This window comes from Emys orbicularis, chromosome 8, assembly GCF_028017835.1.
Source record: "Emys orbicularis isolate rEmyOrb1 chromosome 8, rEmyOrb1.hap1, whole genome shotgun sequence".
Lineage (NCBI taxonomy): Eukaryota > Metazoa > Chordata > Testudines > Emydidae > Emys > Emys orbicularis.
Window position 1 is genome coordinate 59,961,267 of NC_088690.1, and position 12,165 is coordinate 59,973,431.

Below are 12,165 nucleotides of genomic sequence, written 5' to 3' on the forward strand. Positions count from 1 at the left end.
TTTTCATAGATTCATAGTACTTAAGGCCAGAACAGACCATCAGATCACTTAGTCAGACCTCCTACATAACACAGGCCCTCAAATTTCACCCAGTTACTCCTGGGGATTGAGCCCAATAACTGGTGTCTGACTAACATGTATCTTCCAGAGTGGTATCCAATCTTGATTTAAAGACATGAAGAGATGGACAATCCACCACTTCCCTTGGTAGCTTGTTCCAATAGTTCATCGCCCCCACTGTTGGAAATTTGTACCTAATTTCTAATTTGAATTTGTCTAGTTTGGGGTCCTTTTTACTTACTTTGTGTTGAGTTTTTAGGATTCACACGTTCATGCTTTTCTCTGCAATAACAAGAGCTAAAAACATACTTTTTTACAAACTGAAAGTGGAGATTCTCACAATCATTTGACTCCAGAAGCTGGGGCTTTAAAAAAAACCACACTAAGTATTCCGAGACCGCTAGTAAAACCACGAGAGTTGGCAATACTCTGTAATTCCTGTTAATCTTGTATGACGTGATATTACAGAATCTTCCTTCCCACAAGGTCACTTTTTAATTTCGGGATGAGTGTTCATGTACATCCTGCAAAAGTTTACTCCTGTGGGACGCAAGCGCAACATTATAGGGGACATTGAGGTTCAGCTGTAAACTCACCTAGGCAAAAAACTGGATACCTACAGAACTCAAAAAACATTACTAGAAAGGCAAATTTAATTTGGGTGGGATGGAGATGTTAAAAAAAATCACGCATAGTCTGGAGAAAGCATCTCTGGATGTTGTGATATCTGATAACCCAATGGGTGAAACGGTGAAAGTGAAACTGAACAAGACAAAGTTAAAAATAAACAAACTAGGAAAGTTTTATTTTACGTTCACTGATCTATTGCACGGAGCCTGGATGCCCTTTGGTTAGCCCTTTCCTTAGAGTACTAACCTGATTATTTCCAATGGAGAGTGGAGAACAGATTTGGATAGCTATTGCATTGAGACAATGGACTGTGTGCACACTGGGAATTGGACTGAAGGTCAAAAAACACAGGTATTTACAGTTCTGTAAACTCTAAAAAGGAAACATCAAACCTTACTATAACTGGGGTAAAAATATCCCACTTTTAAAACTGCAAATTCCCTTTGTCTATTAGGTGAAAAGCCTGGCTTTGGGCAGACCACAAGGAGATGAGCTTACTGCTCCAAAGAGTTCCTACCCAGTATGCTCAGAGAGACTGGAATAGCCTTTTGCCTATATCCTAGCAATAGCATATTCAGAAGCCTGCATGAAGGCTGGGTGTGGAGTTCATATTCAGTTAAAGAACTGGGGAAGAGAAGGTTAAAATTGGCAGTCTCTTTTATAATTCATTTAACTAATATTTCACTTCATTCCATGTGCTTGTATCAATCACCCTGATATGTACAGCTTCTAAGTAACCAACTGCTTCTGTCTCTCTCGCTCACGCCCTCACCCACACCGGACATGCGCACACACACTCCTCTCTCTTCCTCTTCTTCCTCCCCAAGGACTGCAGTGCTTTAAACAAGAGGAAAAAATAATAATAAAAATAGCAATAATTAAAAAAAATCTACATGGTTGACTTCCTTTTGGTATATTACAATGGCATTTTCTGTACACGGCCCACAACAGGCTCCCTATGTATATACACAGCGATATGGAGGGCCCTTGCCCTTATTATCCTGGTCTGAATGGTGGGCTATATTTCCCCACTCCAGAGTTTTTCTTTTAGCAGCATTCTGTAAACCTGTAAGGAATCTGTGTTTGGCTTTCTTGAGTCTGCTTCCTTCTGCCCTGCCCCTGGGAAGATGGCCAGCAGCATCTAACCTGTTAGCAGCTGCTGTTTTTGAATTCACCATTCTCCGTGATGGAAAGCTTGGTGGGGTTGGTGGGGGAGATGCCATTGCGGACCTGCATGCTGTAGCGCTCCTTCACCTGTGTCAGGGCACTCATCAGCCGAGTGTTGGCTGAGTCCAGAGACACGATCCGCTTCTCCTGAAACACAGACACACAATAAATCAAAGCCATTCCACCCAGTACAGCACTGCCTTAAACCCTTTCTTTGCCAGGAACTTCCATTGCCTGCGCTGTGATCAAGTCTTCAGATGTTTTCTAGGCAGATACATCCTTACCAGCTTTCCCTGTGGAATGGGGATGTCTCTGCCTCTTTCTGTTTTTTGGAGGTACTATGGCCCCAGTTTGGTCTCCCCGGTTTCATTACATGATGGAAGCTGCCAATAAGTCACTGCTATGCTTAGTTAACTAATCCAGCCATGGGGGTTACGTATTTCAGGTTTTTGACCCTACGGCCCTTTCACAAGGCAGTCGAAGGCACAAAAGCCTTCCTGGATTTAGAATTTTCTCTTATTGGAAAATTTGGAAAACAGAAACAGGCAGCAGCAAAACAAGGGGTGGGAGGTTTCGTTTTGCAAAGAAAAGTGCAGGTGGTATGTAAGGGTCATTGTCTCTAAAGACTGCATGGAGAGTGCTCAGTATAAACCCACAGTATGTTTGAAATTAAAACAGCAGATAATGGCAGCCTGCAGTCACCAGCAACGGTAAGGGTGCAACAGCAACACAGGAGAAAAGCAGCCAAAAGCTAAAACTAAGGGGTTATTTGGTGGGGGCGGGGAGGGGTAAGAGGGAAGTGTGGGTGGAGGGGGAGATGGCATCAACAAACACAACAAACAAACAAACAAACCACACTGTTCCTAGACCCATTCCAGCTCGGAGTTGCTCCAGGACTCTACAAAATCAAAGGTTCTCTTGTTCTGGTTTTAATTCTTCTGGCACAGAAAGTGCTAGCCTCCACTTCAAGCAATAAAGTATTTAGAAGCTAAAGGGTAGTGGAATTCACTAAATACATAAAAAAATAAATCAACTGTGCTATCTGAGATGGGACACTGAGAAGGGGGATTCAAACCAAGGAGACTGATGTACAAGTAAGCTTGCAATTTTTGTCTTGCCTTTAAAAAATGCAACCACACAAAGCAGCAATGGACACTGCAGCAGGTAAACATGCTCTCCGTGCTACCAGCCAATTGACTTATTTTATATTCTTATTTTAAAAAAAGCTGCATGCAGTCTCTGCCCAGTCCAGCCCCAGCCCATTGAGAAACAAAGGGAAGGAAAAATGATATACGGAAGGCACAAACATTAAGGGATAATTCAGACATGTTGCTCAGGAGACGTAAGTTTTACAGCAGCCCCATGAGGTTCACATCCCAGCATATCAGCTGTATGGTACATGTGCAATCAGGGAGAATGTTTGTTCTTCCCAAAGGGTTTCCCCAAGTGAATAAAGGTGGGGGACCCAAAACAAAACAGAGTTTAGGTGCTGCTTGTTTAACAGCCCTTTGCAGATGGAGCTGTGTGTGTAACAGAGCTGATGTAGGTAACAGGGTCAGTAGAGATCAATAGCAAGATCAGGCCATGACCACTCATTGTCCTATCATTCACTGCTCCTGGTCCAGAAAGGGGAAAAACGAAGGGGCAAGATCTGAGAGGTAAAGCATCAGCCTTCCCTCCCACACCAAAGTGAGGAGATAGGTATTTTTCTTTCTTCCTTTAAACCTGACTTAGCAGAGATCTGTTTCCTCTGCAAGTTGAAGTCCCTCCCTCCCCCGATTCAATCTTCGTTTTCAAAAGAAAAGTTTCTATTAAAAAAATTTGACCTTACAAAGAGTTAAAAATGGAAGGCTGGGGTGTTTTCTGGCACTGATTGAGCATGCTCAGTACATGAGGTAACTGCAAACTCAGACCAAACGTGGATAGAACAACTGAAAAGCTTTAACCAGAATGTCAATCTTGAAGGCATGAGCTTGGTGAGCAAAAGGAGATGCACCCTGCTGATACCACCTCACTCAAAGGAAAATGCAATCTAACCAAACACGTTCCTAATGCACATGAATTAGGTGCAGGGAGTGGTAGGAGCTGGAATGTGTAGGAGGTCAGTGCACCAGGCCAGGGCTGGGTACTGCTCAGCTAGAGAACTGATTGGATTTACTTGCCTGTTTGAATTATCTCATCCCCATTTATGACCTGTAATTTAACACAGTGGAGATGTCACTTGCAATAGCAATTGGGCTATTTCATAGAATCATAGAATCACAGGGTTAGAAGGGACCGCAAGGGTCATCTAGTCTAACCCCCTGCCAAGATGCAGGATTTGTTGCGTCACTTTGCAGCTATGCTATTCTCTCAGGAGGTTACCATCACCCAGACCTCTCTCTTCTCAATCTGGGAAGCACAGAGAGGGCCTCTGGATTCACAACACCTACAAACATTGTGCGGTAAAGTTGTGAGTAATGTACATAGTCAGTTTAACAACAAGACTGTTGTGCATAGCTTATTAATGGATGCCACACCCTGAACACAAGACAAGACGGCAATTCCTGCAAAGCATTCTGTGGTGAAGAAAGAGACAAGAAGCCAACGTCCTTCACTGCTATGTCCTAGCATCCATTTTTATCTTGAAAATGAGAAACCAGGATCCAGTTCTGTTCCAAGTATCTCTAAAGAGAATGACCTCCCTACCTCTCTATCCTGATGCCTTAAACCCCACTGGCCAACGAATCATGGTCTGAGAACAATCTTCCTTCGAAGTGTACTTTGAAGCAGATCAATTAACAGTAAAAGAAATCTGGTTCTTCAGATTGTGTCCTCTGCAACCAGGTGTTGAGTTCCCTGCCAACATCCCTTTTCTGCTCGAGGACCCACAAAAGGCCTTGCATCATGGCCATGAAACTCTATCCAATGACAGGACTGGACTACTGGTATTGTGTTTCTATGGGTTCACTGATGCGCTCGCCTTTCCAAACCTGATTTGGGCTTTTTTCTGGGCACTCCCCCACAGCTCTTGTTGGTTTGGTGAGAGGTGAGGTCCAGAAATCAACCCCAAGTTTCCCATATGGAGGGGGTGAGGGCACTGGGCTGGGAGAAAGAAATTTGATTAAAAGGGAAAACTTCTCTCCATTTTAAAAAGGTTACTTTTCCTACCCATTGAAACATCAGAGTTACTGTACGGGACGTGTACAGAACTCTGTCTCACACGGCTGATCCCTTCAAGCAATTTGCACTGCCAGTGATCATGCCACAAACATCTAGCTGTCATGTTGGGGCATTGCACCCCTTCAGCATGGAGGGGTTAACCAACAACAATCCTCCCTTCTGCATGCTGACATTGAGGGACCAGACTTCTCTGGCATGCAACATCCCCATCGTGTTGCTCCTGGAACTGTCACAGTATCGCACAGAGGATGAGAGGCTATTGGCATAGACTGTTAAAGAGAGGGAAGGGGAAGTTCCTCTCCGCTCAAACATGATAATTCTAGGCAGATTATTGGCTACATGACCCCCACCCATCAATTTCTCTGTATCTATTACAGTGCTCCTCCATGCCCCCATCTCAGCGCTTGCACTCCCCCATTGCAGCTGGCCAAGCCCTGAAAGCAAGTTCACAGTCCAGATGGGATTCACCATTGTGACATTATTGACATGAACTGTGACCATATAGATCATTGTTGCAACCAGGGTCCTATGGTTGCACCAGGTATTGTACAGAGGAGGTCAACTGGGGTGTCTACGGAAAGGTTGTAGTTTGCTGGTTATGATTATGCTGTCTGTATGTGTATCATTTTTGTATTTGAAGTTATGAATATTGGCTATGTACTTGTATCTCAATGTGTTTGATTCTAAGAAGCCTCAGTGAAGCATTTGGTCACCTTCTTGAGAAAGGACTATTCTCAGTAAGTGCCCAATCAAGAAACACTTAACTGACAATGGACTTTGGGAGACGCCAATCCACATCTGAACTTTCCTGGGAACGTTCAAACTAACATGTAAACAATGGCGTCGGCCTGCAAAAAGCTGAATAATTCATGGACATGTGACTTGCCCAGGTGGCTACAAACTCCATCTTGTTGCTGTGACTTTGCACAGGAGAACAAAGGGGTTTCCGCCCACAAGAGAAAGAATATAAAAGGCCCTGGAAACCCCTCCATTTTGTCTTCAGCTGGCTCAAGAGATGGCCTTTCCACCCCCCAAGAGATGCCTGAAAGAAACTGAAACAAAGGACAGTAACTACGGGGTTGTGAGTGATTGCTGGATCCAGACTAGGAAGGAGCCCAGTCTGTGAAAGAAGCTTATTGGAACATTTCTGGGGGTGAGATTTAATCTGTAATCAGTTTCTTAATGTATTAGGCTTAGACTTGCATGTTTTATTTTATTTTGTTTGGTAACGTACTTTGTTCTGTCTGCTATTTCTTAGAACCACTTAAATCCTACTTTTTATACTTAATAAAATCACTTTTGTTTATTATTGAACCCAGAGTAAGTAATTAGTAACTGGGGGAGCAAACAGCTGTGCATATCTCTCCATCAGCGTTATAGAGGACAGACAATTTATGAGTTTACCATGTATAAGCTTTATACCGAGTAAAACTGATTTATTTGGGGTTTGGATCCCATTGGGAGCTGGATGTCTGAGTGCTAAAGACAGGAGCACTCGCTAAGCGGTTTTCAGTTAACTCTGCTGCTTTGGGGGCATGGATCAGACCCTGGGTCTGTGTTGGAGCAGACTGGCGTGTCTGGCTCAACAAGTCAGGGTTCTGGAGGCCCAAACTGGCAGAGAAAACGGGCTCAGAGGTAGTCTCAGCACATCGGGTGACAATCCCAAGGGGATTTCTGTGATCAAACCCGTCATAACCATCATCTTCAAGGACCATCTATAGAAGCCTTTTATACTGCTCTGTATGCCACTGATCACATCCCTTTACTTCAGGCTGGAGACAGCAGATGAATGGCCCACTCGGAGGAGGATGCCCAGGCCCCTCTGTCAGACAGTTGGCGTGGGCATGGTCAGAGAACAGGTATCCACCTTCCTCCCCGAAGTCTAATAGGTTGTTGCTTTTTGGACATGCCTGAGCTCCATCAGTTTGGGACAATGAGACCCTGAGACTGTACCTAAGTATGAAAATTGGCTTGTTTCATTCATGTCCCCTCCCCACCATCAGCTCATATCAAAAGCAATACCAATCCATCTGCATGAAGAAAGGGTCTGCTATTCTGCTTTCTTCACAGAAGTCAAAAATGAAATGCAAGCACCCTGTATTCAGTTCTCTCACCCTAGGTTTTGAGTGTCAGTGAACACAGAAAGCCTTTCATTCTCCTGTTCACTTAAGTTATATCACAAGAGGATGACTTCTGTTCTGGCATCCTCAGTTAGAACATCCTGCAGGGTGGATGGGGAGCAGGTATGGTGTAATTCCAGCAGGATTATATTCTTAGCCTAGAAATCTAAATATTTTTGAGCTGAACATAATGATACCAAGATACCGTACTCAAGTGATTTTGTTCATATTAGACGGCATAGGCCCAAATCCTCTAGTTTTCAAGTCTAGCATCATTGAAGGAGTAGCTACAGGAAAATGTGCTGGGGGACAGCACACACAAGTGTTCCTCCTCAGAGGCTAAAACTTTCCCAGATTCCAAAATAGAACCTCCTGAAGAATACGTTTTTGCTACCATGAAGTCTTTGAGATCTCTTTCCATTGTATATTTTCCCTAGTGACACATACAGAGCTCATACGTTTCACAGGTCTCATTACTGTTGGCTATCCATAATGGAAACAAATGGCTAACACGTACCCTTTCCTGCTTGCTCACACTTCTGCTCTAATATACCAATAGCATCTTTGGCTAGATTAATATATAACCCCACGTATGTCGAGGGAGAGAAATTCTAAGCGCAGCTCAGTGGTTCTGGCACTTCCCGCCTGCATGGTGAGATGACTTTCTGAAACCACCTGGGATACTGTTGTTGTTACATGTATCTTTGGAAAAGTTAAATATTTTAAAATTGTAACTAGGAAGTGACACTAATAATTAAAAAGCACAAAAGCAGGAGAGATTTCTACACCCTTGAGGATGAGGGGCACTTGACAAACAGTCTCACAAGCATAATGCAGCAGGCAGAGATCAAACTGGTTATATATTTTGTTATCAGCTTCATTTCTATCGGGGTGAGCATTGATACAGAAGGGAAGCAATACTTCCAAACACTGGAAGAGCAGAACTGCATTATTTACACCTACGTGCCTCATCCACTAGTTCCCTTTCCCACAGCTAACTTGTATCAGCCAAGGCAAGCACTGGAGATTCATGCCACAGTAGGCATTATTCCAAGTTTGACAACAGACAGTCAGCTGAAGTCAAACACAACACTCTAGCAGAATATTGTGCAATGCTACACAGCAAGAGCTCACTTCTTTCTTAGAGGCTTCAGTAAACCCCATAATGCACTGTATCATACTGGTGCTGAATGCTGTAGTCTTTGTTGAGTGAAAGCAGAATTCTCTCCATGAAGGAGGCAAGTAGTATGTTCAGTGCCATGGACTGATGCTGGTTTGGGAGTGAGACAATAATGCTGAGAGCTATCTAATAGATTTTGACATGGCAGCTGCATGGGACACAAGGATGGGGCCTATGGTTTCTGTACAAGAAATGCTTTGTTCTTGGAGATCCAAAACTCCTTACCTGTGCATCAATAATTTTCTGCTTTGCATCAATGACTGCTTGCATTTCAGCATGATCCTTCTTCAGCTCCTCTTCGACCGCCATTAGCCTGGGACATTGAAAGAAATCAGGAAATCTTAATGCAATTCTAGAGTGTTTCAGACAATGCAGTTGTAGCTCAAACAAGTCAGCCCAACAAATGGCTCTCTTCCTTTTAAGAGGAATATTCTGCAGTCGATTTGCCCCTCTGTCAACTTCAATTGGCTAAACTCAATCCTTACACAGAGAACAATGCCAAAATTCAACAGCTCTGAACATTGACAGGACCACTGATTCCAGTGTTTGGAGCCCACACTTCAAGAGGAGCTCCTTCCCTCTTTCAAAGCAGTGTGGTCTACCTAATGAGTAGAGCAGAGACTTGAGAGTTAAGGTCTTGGATCCTTTCCTCAGCTCTGCGTGCAAGTCACTTAACTTCTGTGTCTCAGTTTCTCCATCTGTAAAAGGGGGATGAGACCACTTCTGAAGTGTTGTGGGGTTTAACTGAGGACAAGAGCTGCCTGCCTGCAAAATATCATGCTCTTCTTGTCACAAAGGAATAAGTTAATCAACTGGGTTTCTTCAGTCTCTACAGAGTTTCCATGCTTTCCACCAAAGCTTTCAAAAAGGGCACTCTCCTCTCACCTGCTAATGATGCTTTTCATCTGACTGTCCTTCTCCTCCTGCTGCCTGCGTAGTCGTTCCTCACTGTCTTCCAGCCTCGTCTTGTATTCCATCAGCAGCTTCTGCATTTGCTGCTCCTGCACCAGAAGACGCCGCTCATACTCCTCCAATCGGCGGCTTGACACTTTCAGACGGTCCTTCAGCTTTGCTATCTCTTGCTCGTACTGCAGGCAGGAGTGAAGGACAGAATCAGAAACAAAAGGGCTAGCTAGATAGAGGAGTTCAGATATTTTTGGTGAGGTGTGCATTTTTCTCTTTAATAACACAGAAAATGAAGGAAATGACAGGAAGGGCTAGAACCAATCACTACGGCCAACTATGGACTAGCATAACGTAAGATTCTACCCATACAACTCTAACATTTTCTAATATTGCCCTACATCACCCCCGCTACGCATCCACACAGCCTGCCTCTGTGCCTCAGTCCTGACTGTACAGCCCCTAGCTACTCCGAATAGGCTCACTAACAGGTGCTAATAGTGCCTATCTGTACGGTGGTTTTCTGATGTGAACAAACTTCCACTATGGATTAGGCTAGGATCCAAACAACTCATTTTCCGTTAAAACCTAATCAAGGTTTGAAGTTAGATGTCCAGATGCCTTGCACATTAACACACTATACGACAGAGCCTTTGCGGCGTTTACTTTGCTGAAGTTCCATTCTCTCTCCTGACTGCTCCCTCCGGTAATTCTCCCTCCAACAATGGAATTGACCTCCATACATTTCACTCTCCCTTTATAGGTCCTTCATTATTCCTAAAAAACTACTTTATTTTTATTTTTGCCCCAAAACCAATAAATTTATCTAGGAACTTGTATGGCCCCCGTCACTGTGGCACCTGTATGCTGCATACCTATTTGGAAAATAATGCATATTGTTGCTATAAATAGACATGACAATTAAACGCCCAGGAACACACTACACCACTGACACATCAGGAGACCCACATTTCTTCAAATCATCTTTGAAAATTACAGATGTGAAAAAAGGGTGGACATTTGTGCACAACACCAAACTCTTACACAATCTTAACAACTGGCATTCTGATCAGGTGAAGCCCAGGAAGAACATGAAGGCTATTGTTGGTCTAGGTTGCATAATATGTGCCCACATTAACCCTTGCTCTGGCTAATAACCAGACTCATTTTCATGACCCCTAAAATTCATACAAACATTAGAACACAGAGCTGGTAGAATATCCTAGTAGCAGCATTACTTTAAATAACAGAAAATGAGACTAACAGCATCTATTATTTAAATGACATGATTTATATAAGAACAGCCATATTGGGTCAGACCAAAGGTCCATCTAGCCCAGTATCCTGTCCAGGGCCACCCAGAGGATTCAGGGGGCCTCGGGTCTTCGGCGGCAGGGGGCCCCCGCTGCCGAATTGCCGCCGAAGACCCGGAGCGGAAGAAGCTCCGGGGGCCCGGGCCCCACAAGAGTTTTCCGGGGCCCCCGGAGCGAGTGAAGGACCGCGCTCCAGGGGCCCTGAAAAACTCTCGTGGGGGCCCCACAGGAGTCCAGGGGCAAATTGCCCCACTTGCCCCCCCCCCTCTGGGCGGCCCTGATCCTGTCTTCCGACAGCGGCCAATATCAGGCGCTCCACAGGAATGAACAGAACAGGTAATCATCAAGTGATCCATCCCCTGTCGCCCATTCCCAGCTTCTGGCAAACAGAGGCTAGGGACACCATCCCTGCCCACCCTAGTTAATAGCAATTGATGGACCTATCCTCCATGAATTCATCTAGTTCTTTTTTGAATGCTGTTATTGTCTTGGCCTTCACAAAATCCTCTGGCAAAGAGTTCCACAGGTTGACTGTGCGTTGTGTGAAAAAATACTTCCTTTTGTTTGTTTTAAACCTGCTGCCTATTAATTTCATTTGGTGACCCCTAGTTCTTGTGTTATGAGGAGTAAATAACACTTCCTTATTTACTTTCTCCACACCAGTCATGATTTTATAGACCTCAATCATATCCTCCCTTAGTTGTTTCATTTCCAAGCTGAAAGATCCCAGTCTTATTAATCACTCCTCATATGGAAGCTGTTCCATACCGCCAGTCATTTTTGTTGCCCTTTTCTGAACCTTTTTCAATTCCAATATATCTTTTTTGAGATGGGGCGATTACATCTGCACGCAATATTCAAGATGTGGGCGTACCATGGATTTAAATAGAGGCAATATGATATTTTCAGTCTTAAAATATGATGGAGGTAAACAGCAAGGTGTATTTACAAGGCTCTGCCCATGCCTATGCTGTTTTAGTCTGTAGATGTGTTTGACAATGGTTTCAAACAAAGCTTGCAACCATCCCAACATGCTCATGAACCGTATTACATCTCTGGTCAGAAACCATGTAATGTACTAGTTGTGGGGTAGCCTCTACAGGATGGGGATACAAAAAATCCCTCTTCACATTGGAAGGGAAAACTGGGCTAGTAACAGCTGCATTTGAAAGCATGATTCTGGCACAACAGGGTATGCCACCATTCTGAACAGTTCAGCCTGCTGCTGTGGATAGGAGCTCAGTGGAAGCCTCAGGTCTAAGAGCTCAGGCTGGTGAATGCACACTGCAATTACCGTCTCAGCATGCTTGACTTCATCTTGATGCTGCTCTGTATCAACCTCTTCCTCTTCATACTGCCCGTTATTCAGAACCCATGCAGCTGTCCTTTCCACTGGTGACATTGTGGCTGAGTCCACAGGTGACTGAACCTGGAGCAGAGAGGGCTGTAAGCATTTGTCAAAGAAATCACATACTGCCTGGCTCTACAATCAAAGTTACTCAGAGGAGAAAAATGGAGGGAGAAGGCCATCGTGAGTCCAGCAGTATCAAAGGCTCACCATCGCTACTTTCTTCCAGAGACACTGCAGACACATACTATACTTCAACCCTTCTAACCATCAGTGCATCCA

General features: G+C 44.2%; 1 protein-coding gene across 1 annotated transcript in view; it reads right to left on the bottom strand.

The window, feature by feature from the left end:
• Positions 1 to 1,861: 1,861 nt before the first annotated feature.
• Positions 1,862 to 12,165, bottom strand: part of RASAL2 (RAS protein activator like 2) — a 170,208-nt gene continuing 159,904 nt past the window's right edge. Inside the window, exons 15-19 of the mRNA XM_065409333.1 lie at positions 11,830 to 11,964; positions 9,205 to 9,407; positions 8,545 to 8,632; positions 4,020 to 4,050; positions 1,862 to 2,004 (exon numbers count right to left, since the gene is read on the bottom strand). Of these exons, the coding sequence (XP_065265405.1) occupies positions 1,862 to 2,004; positions 4,020 to 4,050; positions 8,545 to 8,632; positions 9,205 to 9,407; positions 11,830 to 11,964 (600 nt within the window). The remainder of the gene's footprint in view (positions 2,005 to 4,019; positions 4,051 to 8,544; positions 8,633 to 9,204; positions 9,408 to 11,829; positions 11,965 to 12,165) is intronic.